The sequence below is a fragment of the Argopecten irradians genome, chromosome 3 (genome assembly GCF_041381155.1).
Source record: "Argopecten irradians isolate NY chromosome 3, Ai_NY, whole genome shotgun sequence".
In the NCBI taxonomy this organism is placed as follows: Eukaryota; Metazoa; Mollusca; class Bivalvia; order Pectinida; family Pectinidae; genus Argopecten; species Argopecten irradians.
In genome coordinates this window covers 64426535-64439981 of record NC_091136.1, presented here as the reverse complement: position 1 = coordinate 64439981, position 13447 = coordinate 64426535, and the positions used below count along the sequence as shown (strand labels likewise).

Here is a 13447-nt window from a genome sequence, read left to right as displayed (position 1 = left end):
TATTTAAACCACACTATTCTGACAATTTGCTCATTGATGAATTTTGACCTTAATTTCATTTGTAAGGACACATGTTTATTTACGTGATAAATCACATCGCTATCTTTTATCATTACAGAGGTGCCTTCCACTCTGGACTAGGACCACTAGATGCACAGTGTAAATTCTTGTCTTTCATCCTTGACATGTCGTATGAGAACATTGAGGTTGGCAATGCCTTGAGTGTGATTGAATCAATCAGTAGTCTTGTGCACCAACACATACTGTGTCAGGAACGTATTAGCTGTCGCAGCTCCTCAGAGAACAACATCAACGCCAGGTCCTGTTTTGGTGGACTGTTTGCGAGTCTGTTAAGGGGAGCTGACTCCCGTTCATCACCTGGCGATGCTTCTAGAGACTCGTTAATGTGTAGTTTACTACGGCTCATCAACAGTCTGATACAGATCCGCTATGGACCACGGACAAGTCGCTTGTCGTCCGTGGTGCTGGAGAATGGCTCGGAGCCACACACTCCCACCATCAACATGTCTGCCCTAGCCACCTCCACTCCTACGTCTGCTTTCATGTTGTCAGACGAGGAGAAATGTCAGCAAACGGACGAACAAAAAACCGAAAATCTACATGCTCCTCCGGAACCCAACAACACGTATGTGGCAGACATTATACTGAGCCACAGAAAGATAATGTGTAATTTACTGGAGGCCCTGAGCTACTGTAACAGTAACACTATGGCTATGATCCTGGCCAGTCGTGGTGTGTCTAGTCATATGCAGGATACATTCACTGCCAGTAACCCTATCTCTGTGGGAGACGGTATCTACCAAATACTCCGCACCCTGTCATCACATTGTTCTGACCAGAAGCTTGTTCTGGAATCTCTCTTCTATTACATGTCTGGCTCCTACATGGGGATGGCTTCAACACCTTCTCTCTGTAGACTGTCGGAACCCCTGCTCTGGTTCATGCTGAAAGTCCTCGACAACTCACGTGCAATTCATATATTCTTAGATATGGGTAAGCGGAATTATTTCTTCAGTTTTTGGATGTGCCTGGAAAAGATTTTTTACATGTATATTTTTCATATCATCTACCTTTACAAAAACCACATATTTTGCCAGATGAATATTAGTAATCAAACTTTTGATTAGAAGTTTGGGTTATGATAATTGTTATATGACACCAAAATTTTCTTTTCTGTCAGTACATTAAGTACGATATCTGTAATCGAGTTTCGTCAGAATTGTCCGACGTCATGATAAACAAATGTGTATAAATAGCCGATCAGTAAAACACAATCGCTTGTTTGTGTTGCCTCTCATATCATTTCAAATATCAAGCGTCTCAACAAATTTAAGAGCGCATAAGCACTACGTAGTAATGTAAACGCTCAGAGGAGTATGATTTTAATTGTGAAAACATAAGCGACCTGAGAACATGACAACACCTGTAAAAGAAAGTTTGTACAATTTTCCTAGAAAACATATGCGGTCTTTAGTTGGACCAAAGAAAAATATAACCAATTTTAATTGATCATCAATTGGTTACACAAAACTGATGATTGACAATAAAATTTCAACCGATTTCCAACACTAATGAATATTAATTTTTATGTTACTTAGTAGGTTATCATTTTCATTATTAGGTATTGGTTCATTAATTTGTTGTTGTCTGCAGGTGGAGTGGAAGTTGTGTGTCGTAACTTAGTAAGCTGTAACTGTAGAATCATCAACACATCGCCTAGTCTCATCTCGACAATCATGCAGAATCTCAATGGCAGAACCAAGATGATGGAAAAGAAGACTACGGGCGAAACAGAATCGCCAGACGGATTACAGAACTTTGCTCCTTTAGGTACTTTATGAAGCGATGTTATTATTGAATTAAGTTTTAGTCCAAAGGAATATAAGTTTTCACTTTTATCTCACAGTATTGGCAGTTCGACAAATGTATTAGACATGTACTTGACAGGTTATTAACAAATTTAGGTAATTCACATTACCTCTTGGAAAACGAATATTTAGGGAAAATTTAGAGATCAGACATTGGTATATATGTTGGTCTACCGTATTATTTGCATTAAAAAGAGGCTGTTTTAGCTAGTAAAAAGAGACTGTGGATAGCTGATGTCAGCACATAGTTAAGCTGTTTTACCAACCCCTGACAACACTGATTAACCTCTCTAATGTTGTGTTATAGGATCTATCAGTTCCAGTAGTCCCACTGCCAGCCCAGCAGACGTCCTTATACAGGCCGCACAGACACATCGGCGAGCACGATCCGCGGCCTGGTCCTACCACTTCTACCCTGACGAGGCCTGGGTCGACCTCACTGTACAGTTACCTTTTGCTATCTTACTGAAGGAAGTCCAGATACAGCCTCACAGTGCCTCTCTGACCAGTAAGTACCCACTGTCTGTTTCAGACACAGTTACAGTAATAACATTGGGGATGTGTTCATTTCCAGTCTGTCACTTGTTAAAATGCTCAGATGAGAATCACTTATTTGATTGGTAACTCAATTCGATATATGGATTTATAAAAAAAACCAGTGTGTATTTTGAAAATTGGCTAGTTATAATGTCTCAGGAGTGTTATACATTGCTTGTTCTTTACACTTACTAAAGCGATGCTGTACAACTTTCCAGAAGGTCTTGGGAAAGAAGAGTTATTTCTCAGTTGATAAAATTTGATGTACATATTTTCCAGCATGTCCGGCATTTGTGTCCCTGGAGATCAGCCACGATGGAGTGACCACTACACCACTTTGTCAGCCGCTGATGACCAGTAGTCTGGCCTTTATCAAGCTCCAGTTACAGCGACCAGAGGTGGCTACCAGTGTTACCATTCGTCTACACAAAGCGCGGGATTCTATGACTATTGGTTTATCACAGATCCAGCTGGTCGGCTACAGTGCCTTCGGGGACACTGGCAATGCTCCACAGAATATTTTCATGCCTACAGAGGACTTTGTATCCAGATCCAGGTACTGATTTCTCTAACTAAACATTTTACTTTCTTCTGAAGTCTGTGTAAAACTGTGAAATCATTTATTTTCATTGGGCTCAATTTTCGTGGATTTTAAAATTTTACAATTTCGTTGGCACTTAAATTCGTGGAGGAGACCTTATTTACACATCACTGTTAAAAATACATAGTCGACACTGTCACCTGTACTGTGTGATCGCTCAACCGGAACTAAGCTCTACCACACAACACAGTTACAATCACAAGCTAGAGTCGGTACTCAGCCAGTGTTTATACAGATGTGTCCAACAAACAATTATCGTGTCACATTGATAGATTCATGATATACTTAATCAATTATTTGTTGATACATGTGGTACAAACTATCTTTGTTTGAACAATATTTTCAAACTTTGAACTTGTCATGCTTGTCCCCGAAATAGATTTTATGTACATGTAGTGAGGTACTAATCATCCTACAATGTATGAACGCATAAACTTACATGACATTGGTATAGGTATATATATTTTCGTGGGGATGTAAATTCGTTGACTTTGGTCAAAAAACGAAATCCACGAAAATTAATGATTTCACAGTAGATACTTGATCAACAAATTAATATAAAATCTTCAGCAACCTACATTGTATTTGTTTCAGTGTACGATGGATCCGCCTGCTACACCACTGTATGACGGCCCACAAGGAAGTAGAGAACCAAGTGGCTGCCGCTGCTGCCAGTACTCCCAACCTCCTTCACACATGTTCAGCTCTCCTAGTCTCTCCTATGTCTAACGTGTACGCTCCTAACATAGAGAATGTACTCCTCAACCTAGGGCTACACTCCATCTCAATGGGCTTGGCTCTCATCGACAACATCCTCAGGAGTCCCATGGGTCAAGCTGATGCTAACTCGGGTAATTCACCAACTTCAACTTGTTTATTGTATTTCAATGTGAGAGTCTAGCAAGCATTTACCTGTGTTTTTAGGTCACCTGAGATGAAGTCTCAAGTGACCTATTCTAATCGCCTTTTGTCCGTTGTCGTCCGTCATATGTCCGTAAACAATTTACATTTTCGACTTCTTCTCAAAAACCGTGGAAGCAAATTCAATGAAATTTTGTGCAAACCTTCGAAGGCATAAGGCCAATCAAAATTGTGAATTATGGCCAAAAGGGGTAAAATTGACTATAATTTCAAAAATCTTCTTCTCCACTCATAGATGTGATGGAATCAAATACTCTTCACAAATAGAAAGGTCTAAAGGTCCTTTACAAAAATTGTGAATTATATGACCCTGGGGTCTCAGGTTTCCCCTTGGGGAGGGGGTTAAGTTTACTATAGTTTATATAGGGAAAACACATTTTTGAGCATTATTTGGTCATTTGTAAAAGGCAATGAGTCAAATGTTGGGGCGGGGTCAAAAAGGGTCAAATAGGCTAAAACTTCAAAAATCTTCTTCTGAATTCACAGATTTGATGGAACCAAATACTCTTCATAGATTGGAAGGTCTTAAAGCCCTTTACAAAAATTGTGAATTTCATCTCCTTGGGATCTCAGATTTTCCTCTGGGGAGGAGGTCAAATTTACTAAAGTCTATATAGGAAAAACACATTTATGAACATTATTTGCTTAGTTTTAATAGGAAATGAGTCAAACTTGGTTAGAATTATTAGCCTGAAATAACATTTTAACACCATATCCATATTGGTCCTGGCTGATCCCAAGGGACCAGAGAGGCGGGGCCAAAATGGGTCAAAATGGCTAAAATTTCAAAAATCTTCTGAATTCATAGGTTTGATGAAATAATCTCCATAGATTAAAAAAGTAAAATTTATAAAATCACTGACACTGACTGACTTCTAGTTTAGGTGAAAATTCTAATGTAATATTAAAGAGAATTTACTGGTTAAAAAAAAAAAACCTTATCATTAATGGTGTACTATTTGATTATAGGTATCAATCATTAATGGTATACTATTTGTTTATAGATATAAATCATTAATTGTGTACTATTTGTTTATAGATATAAATCATTAATGGTGTACTATTTGTTTATAGGTATAAATCATTAATGGTGTACTATTTGTTTATAGGTATAAATCATTAATGGTGTACTATTTGTTTATAGGTATAAATCATTAATGGTGTACTATTTGTTTATAGGTATAAATCATTAATGGTGTACTATTTGTTTATAGGTATAAATCATTAATTGTATATTTGTTTATAGGTATAAATCATTAATGTGTACTATTTGTTTATAGGTATAAATCATTAATGTGTACTATTTTTTATAGGTATAAATCATTAATGGTGTACTATTTGTTTATAGGTATAAATCATTAATGTGTAGTATTTGTTTATAGGTATAAATCATTAATGGTGTACTATATTTGTTTATAGGTATAAATCATTAATGTGTATATTGTTGTATATGGTGTACTATTTGTTTATAGGTATAAATCATTAATGGTGTACTATTTGTTTATAGGTATAAATCATTAATGTGTACTATTTGTTTATAGTATAAATCATTAATGGTGTACTATTTGTTTATAGGTATAAATCATTAATGGTGTATATTTGTTTATAGGTATAAATCATTAATGGTGTATATTTGTTTATAGGTATAAATCATTAATGGTGTACTATTTGTTTATAGGTATAAATCATTAATGTGTAATTTGTTTATAGTATAAATCATTAATGGTGTACTATTTGTTTATAGGTATAAATCATTAATGGTGTACTATTTGTTTATAGGTATAAATCATTAATGGTGTACTATTTGTTTATAGGTATAAATCATTAATGGTGTACTATTTGTTTATAGATATAAATCATTAATGGTGTACTATTTGTTTATAGGTATAAATCATTAATGGTGTTTACTATTTGTTTATATGGTATAAATCATTAATGGTGTACTATTTGTTTATAGGTATAAATCATTAATGGTGTACTATTTGTTTATAGGTATAAATCATTAATGGTGTACTATTTGTTTATAGGTATAAATCATTAATGGTGTACTATTTGTTTATAGGTATAAATCATTAATGGTTGTTTATAGTATTTGTGTATAGGTATAGATCATTAATGGTGTACTATTTGTTTATAGGTATAAATCATTAATGTGTATATTTGTTTATATAAATAAATCATTAATGGTGTACTATTTGTTTATAGGTATAAATCATTAATGTGTACTATTGTTATAGTAAAACATTTTTTTTATATATGATATAAAATAAATCATTAATGGTGTACTATTTGTTTATAGATATAAATCATTAATGGTGTACTATTTGTTTATAGGTATAAATCATTAATGTGTACTATTTGTTTATAGTATAAATCATTAATGGTGTACTATTTGTTTATAGATATAAATCATTAATGGTGTACTATTTGTTTATAGGTATAAAATCATTAATGGTGTACTATTTGTTTATAGGTATAAATCATTAATGGTGTACTATTTGTTTATAGGTATAAAATCATTAATGGTGTACTATTTGTTTATAGGTATAAATCATTAATGTTGTACTATTTGTTTATAGGTATAAATCATTAATGGTGTACTATTTGTTTATAGTATAAATCATTAATGGTGTACTATTTGTTTATAGGTATAAATCATTAATGGTGTACTATTTGTTTATAGGTATAAATCATTAATGGTGTACTATTTGTTTATAGGTATAAATCATTAATGGTGTACTATTTGTTTATAGGTATAAATCATTAATGGTGTACTATTTGTTTATAGGTATAAATCATTAATGGTGTACTATTTGTTTATAGGTATAAATCATTAATGGTGTACTATTTGTTTATAGGTATAAATCATTAATGGTGTACTATTTGTTTATAGGTATAAATCATTAATGGTGTACTATTTGTTTATAGATATAAATCATTAATGGTGTATATTTGTTTATAATAAATCATTAATGGTGTACTATTTGTTTATAGGTATAAATCATTAATGTGTACTATGTTTATAGGTATAAATCATTAATGTGTACTATTTGTTTATAGGTATAAAATCATTAATGGTGTACTATTTGTTTATAGGTATAAATCATTAATGGTGTACTATTTGTTTATAGGTATAAATCATTAATGTGTATATTTGTGTATAAATAATGTTTACTTTTGTTTATAGGTATAAATCATTAATGGTGTACTATTTGTTTATAGATATAAATCATTAATGGTGTACTATTTGTTTATAGGTATAAATCATTAATGGTGTACTATTTGTTTATAGGTATAAATCATTAATGTTGTAGTATTTGTTTATAGGTATAAATCATTAATGGTGTACTATTTGTTTATAGATATAAATCATTAATGGTGTACTATTTGTTTATAGGTATAAATCATTAATGGTGTACTATTTGTTTATAGATATAAATCATTAATGGTGTACTATTTGTTTATAGGTATAAATCATTAATGGTGTACTATTTGTTTATAGGTATAAATCATTAATGGTGTACTATTTGTTTATAGATATAAATCATTAATGGTGTACTATTTGTTTATAGGTATAAATCATTAATGTTGTAGTATTTGTTTATAGGTATAAATCATTAATGGTGTACTATTTGTTTATAGATATAAATCATTAATGGTGTACTATTTGTTTATAGGTATAAATCATTAATGGTGTACTATTTGTTTATAGGTATAAATCATTAATGGTGTACTATTTGTTTATAGATATAAATCATTAATGGTGTACTATTTGTTTATAGGTATAAATCATTAATGGTGTACTATTTGTTTATAGGTATAAATCATTAATGGTGTACTATTTGTTTATAGATATAAATCATTAATGGTGTACTATTTGTTTATGTGTACTATTTGTTTATAGGTATAAATCATTAATGGTGTACTATTTGTTTATAGGTATAAATCATTAATGGTGTACTATTTGTTTATAGGTATAAATCATTAATGGTGTACTATTTGTTTATAGATATAAATCATTAATGGTGTACTATTTGTTTATAGGTATAAATCATTAATGGTGTACTATTTGTTTATAGGTATAAATCATTAATGGTGTACTATTTTGTTTATAGGTATAAATCATTAATGGTGTACTATTTGTTTATAGGTATAAATCATTAATGGTGTACTATTTGTTTATAGGTATAAATCATTAATGGTGTACTATTTGTTTATAGGTATAAATCATTAATGGTGTACTATTTGTTTATAGATATAAATCATTAATGGTGTACTATTTGTTTATAGGTATAAATCATTAATGGTGTACTATTTGTTTATAGGTATAAATCATTAATGGTGTACTATTTGTTTATAGTATAAATCATTAATGGTGTACTATTTGTTTATAGTATAAATCATTAATGGTGTACTATTTGTTTATAGGTATAAATCATTAATGGTGTACTATTTTTTATATATAATCATTAATGGTGTACTATTTGTTTATAGTATAAATCATTAATGGTGTACTATTTGTTTATAGATATAAATCATTAATGGTACTGTTTATAGGTAAATACTATTTGTTTATAGGTATAAATCATTAATGTGTACTATTTGTTTATAGTATATAAATCATTAATGGTGTACTATTTTTTAGGTATAATCATAAGTGTATATTTTAATATAATCATTAATGTGTACTATTTGTTTATAGATATAAATCATTAATGGTGTATCTATTTGTTTATAGGTATAAATCATTAATGGTGTACTATTTGTTTATAGTATAAATCATTAATGTGTACTATTTGTTTATAGATATAAATCATTAATGGTGTACTATGTTATAGATATAAATCATTAATGTGTATATTTGTTTATAGGTATAAATCATTAATGGTGTACTATTTGTTTATAGGTATAAATCATTAATGGTGTACTATTTGTTTATAGGTATAAATCATGTAATGGTGTACTATTTGTTTATAGATATAAATCATTAATGGTGTACTATTTGTTTATATAGTATAAATCATTAATGGTACTATTTGTTTATAATATGTTTATAGATATAAATCATTAATGGTGTACTATTTGTTTATAGGTATAAATCATTAATGGTGTACTATTTGTTTATAGGTATAAATCATTAATGGTGTACTATTTGTTTATAGGTATAAATCATTAATGGTGTACTATTTTTTATAGTTTCATTAATGGTGTACTATTTGTTTATAGATATAAATCATTAATGGTGTACTATTTGTTTATAGGTATAAATCATTAATGTTTATATTTGTTTATAGTATAAATCATTAATGGTGTACTATTTGTTTATAGGTATAAATCATTAATAGTGTACTATTTGTTTATAGGTATAAATCATTTGTTTATAGGTATAAAATCATTAATGGTGTACTATTTGTTTATAGATATAAATCATTAATGGTGTACTATTTGTTTATAGATATAAATCATTAATGGTGTACTATTTGTTTATAGATATAAATCATTAATGGTGTACTATTTGTTTATAGGTATAAATCATTAATGTTGTGTATATTTGTTTATAGATATAAATCATTAATGGTGTACTATTTGTTTATAGATATAAATCATTAATAGTGTACTATTTGTTTATAGGTATAAATCATTAATGGTGTACTATTTGTTTATAGATATAAATCATTAATGTTGTACTATTTGTTTATATAGTATAAAATCATTAATGGTGTACTATTTGTTTATAGGTATAAATCATTAATGGTGTACTATTTGTTTATAGATATAAATCATTAATGGTGTACTATTTGTTTATAGATATAAATCATTAATGGTGTACTATTTGTTTATAGATATAAATCATTAATGGTGTACTATTTGTTTATAGATATAAATCATAATAATGGTGTACTATTTGTTTATAGGTATAAATCATTAATGGTGTACTATTTGTTTATAGGTATAAATCATTAATGTTGTACTATTTGTTTATAGATAAAATCATTAATGGTGTACTATTTGTTTATAGATATAAATCATTAATGGTGTACTATTTGTTTATAGATATAAATCATTAATGGTGTACTATTTGTTTATAGATATAAATCATTAATGGTGTACTATTTGTTTATAGTATAAATCATTAATGGTGTACTATTTGTTTATAGGTATAAATCATTAATGGTGTACTATTTGTTTATAGGTATAAATCATTAATGGTGTACTATTTGTTTATAGATATAAATCATTAATGGTGTACTATTTGTTTATAGGTATAAATCATTAATGGTGTACTATTTGTTTATAGATATAAATCATTAATGGTGTACTATTTGTTTATAGATATAAATCATTAATGGTGTACTATTTGTTTATAGGTATAAATCATTAATGGTGTACTATTTGTTTATAGGTATAAATCATTAATGGTGTACTATTTGTTTTTATAGGTATAAATCATTAATGGTGTACTATTTTATCATAGGTATAAATCATTAATGTTGTAGTATTTGTTTATAGGTATAAATCATTAATGGTGTACTATTTGTTTATAGATATAAATCATTAATGGTGTACTATTTGTTTATAGATATAAATCATTAATGGTGTACTATTTGTTTATAGGTATAAATCATTAATGTTGTACTATTTGTTTATAGGTATAAATCATTAATGGTGTACTATTTTATCATAGGTATAAGCACCCCATACCTAGGTAAAGTGAGCGGGTTAGCCAATGACTCCACAGTAGAGTTACTCTACCAGCTTAGTACAGTCCAGGATTCTGGTACAAAGCACAGGTATCACATTGTCAATTACTATTACGATTTCGTTAACTTCTGATTAACAATTATTCATAGCGGAATAATGTTGGAAAGGAATTTAAACGACTGCTGTCTGTTCTCAATTTTTTGCAATTATATGATAATTCCAGTCAATTGATGAATATTTGAACACTTTCAATTTTGAAAAACTTGGAACTATGTAAACTTTTGATAAAACTGAGTATGTCAGTGTACATATTGAAGTATACATGTTTTTTACTGACAGAGTGAAGGCCTTACTGGACTGGCTGAGGGACAGCGCCCGAGTACAGAGGAACTCGATGTTCCCTACAGAAGCCTACAGCCGAGGCTCATCGCCAAGCATGCCTAGTCCAGCCCCATCACACATCCAATGTGTGGCTTCAGTCCTGTGGTACAGTCACGAGGCCCAGGTCGAATACAACCTGTCAGAGCTTATAACAGTTAATCTAGTCAGGTAAGTCAAGGTCACAGAGTCAGGTGGAATACAATCTGTTAGAGCTCATAACAGTTAATCTAGTCAGGTAGGTCAAGGTCACAGAGTCAGGTGGAATACAATCTGTCAGAGCTCATAACAGTTAATCTAGTCAGGTAAGTCCAGGTCACAGAGTCAGGTGGAATACAATCTGTTAGAGCTCATAACAGTTAATCTAGTCAGGTAGGTCAAGGTCACAGAGTCAGGTGGAATACAATCTGTTAGAGCTCATAACAGTTAATCTAGTCAGGTAGGTCAAGGTCATAGAGTCCGGTGGAATACAATCTGTCGGAACTCATAACAGTTAATCTAGTCAGGTAGGTCAAGGTCATAGAGTCCGGTGGAATACAATCTGTCGGAACTCATAACAGTTAATCTAGTCAGGTAGGTCAAGGTCACAGAGTCAGGTGGAATACAATCTGTTAGAGCTCATAACAGTTAATCTAGTCAGGTAGGTCAAGGTCACAGAGTCAGGTGGAATACAATCTGTTAGAGCTCATAACAGTTAATCTAGTCAGGTAAGTCAAGGTCTCAGAGTCAGGTGGAATGCAAATACAAGTAGCGGTTCATCTATATAGTGAAGTTAATCAATGTCTTTTTCGTTAAGCTAACCCCTTCAGAGCTTATCCCTTTAAAGGGCAATTAAAAGGTTTCTGGGATCTTAAAAGATATACCCGGTATCCATGATTAAACAAATAATTTGCTTTAGATTTTAATTGGAAATCTTTATCTACAATTATAATATTATCAAATGGTCAATAATATCAACATTTACTCTCTGTAATTACAGTGCGTTGTACGAGTGGTCGACAGTACTAAAGTCCGACTCAGCGTTGAAGAAATCTGTGAACTATGTACTGTGTTCAGTGTGTCACATCAATCCGGAGTACTTCTCGCAGCTACTCACCTGGATGGGTGTGATAGTGAATGGTGAGATCAGCATGACAGCGTCGGTGTGTGACGATCGTAAGGACGGGGGATCACATCTACACCAGGAGTGTCTAACGGACGACTCTAAGGAGGCTAACAGTATACAGAGACAGCAGAGTCAGGGTGCAGACAGTCCTGTGATGGACATGCCCGTCCCAGGGTTCAGACACATCGTGTTAGAGGAAGCTCACCTGTCTACCCTGTCTCTGGCCTGTAAATCACCTGTAGCCATCAAACAGTTACTCGACTCGGGATTTCCTGCTGTTCTGGCTCAGGGATTGTTTGAATTCTGTAGTAAAGTGATGTCACACCTCACGGATGGATTTGTAAATTTAGAAGGACTTACTGACACCAGCAAAACATTAAATGATGATGCTTCAAGTTCAAAGGTCAATGGGGACAATGGCAATGATACAGGTAATTGACAATTTATTAACAAAAGTCTGAGAATCCTTTTTTTTCGTGGATTGAATTGGCATGACCTCAATAATATCCCTTGTAATTGTGACAATATCAAACCCGAGTCAATTTTAACAAAGAATAAGAAATATATGTTGTGTAATGGGTTGTGGGTATGTCTTGGAGTGGGATGCTTAACAGTGATATTAAGATAATTTGTTTTCAAATGATGTATTAATGATAGAAGTTTTCCATCCAGTCAGCCGAAGGATAAAAGTGATACTCAATCTTGATAATATTGTGTTGTGATTACCAATGTTAGATATGTGTCTATTACAGACAATAACCTGTGGATGACTGCAGACATTGTGGCTGCTGTTCTGCAGTTTTTCTCGGAGGTATCATCAGAACCTTTGATGAAGGACTGGTTAGGAGGTGTAGAGGGCAATATATTCTGGCCAGCCATTCTTACTATGTTGTGTAACACCCCTGTTCAAGCAACTGCTGTCAGGAAAAACTCCACTCACCGAATCGAGGTATGTCCTGTCACATTGTTTGCTGGTGTCCTTTGTTATCTAATACTGGCATACTTATGATACATCAGTCAAATTTTGCTTTGGACTATGTGTGACTTCATATAAAGCTAGTGTAAGGCCATGCTGGTTCTTAAGTATTTTCTGATTGTGTGATTGATCCAAAAGTTTTAAGGCTTAGAATTATCCGACAATAGTCCTTTAACCCTTATCATGCTTATCGCGACAAATGCCATTTTCACCTTAGTGGCCTTGTCTGCTAACTGCAGCATATGCCGTTTTTGTAGTCACTATGAATGTACCTCCTGTTATCTGTAATATGATACTCGGAACACATCTGGTTTTATCACTATCTAATACAGGAAGAA

At 31.7% G+C, this 13447-nt stretch overlaps 1 protein-coding gene across 2 annotated transcripts in view; it reads left to right on the top strand.

The window, feature by feature from the left end:
* LOC138319354 (baculoviral IAP repeat-containing protein 6-like) overlaps positions 1–13447 on the top strand; it is an 88184-nt gene that overhangs the window by 55223 nt on the left and 19514 nt on the right. For both annotated transcript variants that reach the window (XM_069262443.1, XM_069262442.1), the window contains exons 34-42: positions 119–1014; positions 1675–1851; positions 2197–2397; positions 2706–2982; positions 3622–3878; positions 10634–10739; positions 10990–11199; positions 12008–12564; positions 12886–13082. In XM_069262443.1, coding sequence (XP_069118544.1) covers positions 119–1014; positions 1675–1851; positions 2197–2397; positions 2706–2982; positions 3622–3878; positions 10634–10739; positions 10990–11199; positions 12008–12564; positions 12886–13082 — 2878 coding nt within the window. The remainder of the gene's footprint in view (positions 1–118; positions 1015–1674; positions 1852–2196; positions 2398–2705; positions 2983–3621; positions 3879–10633; positions 10740–10989; positions 11200–12007; positions 12565–12885; positions 13083–13447) is intronic.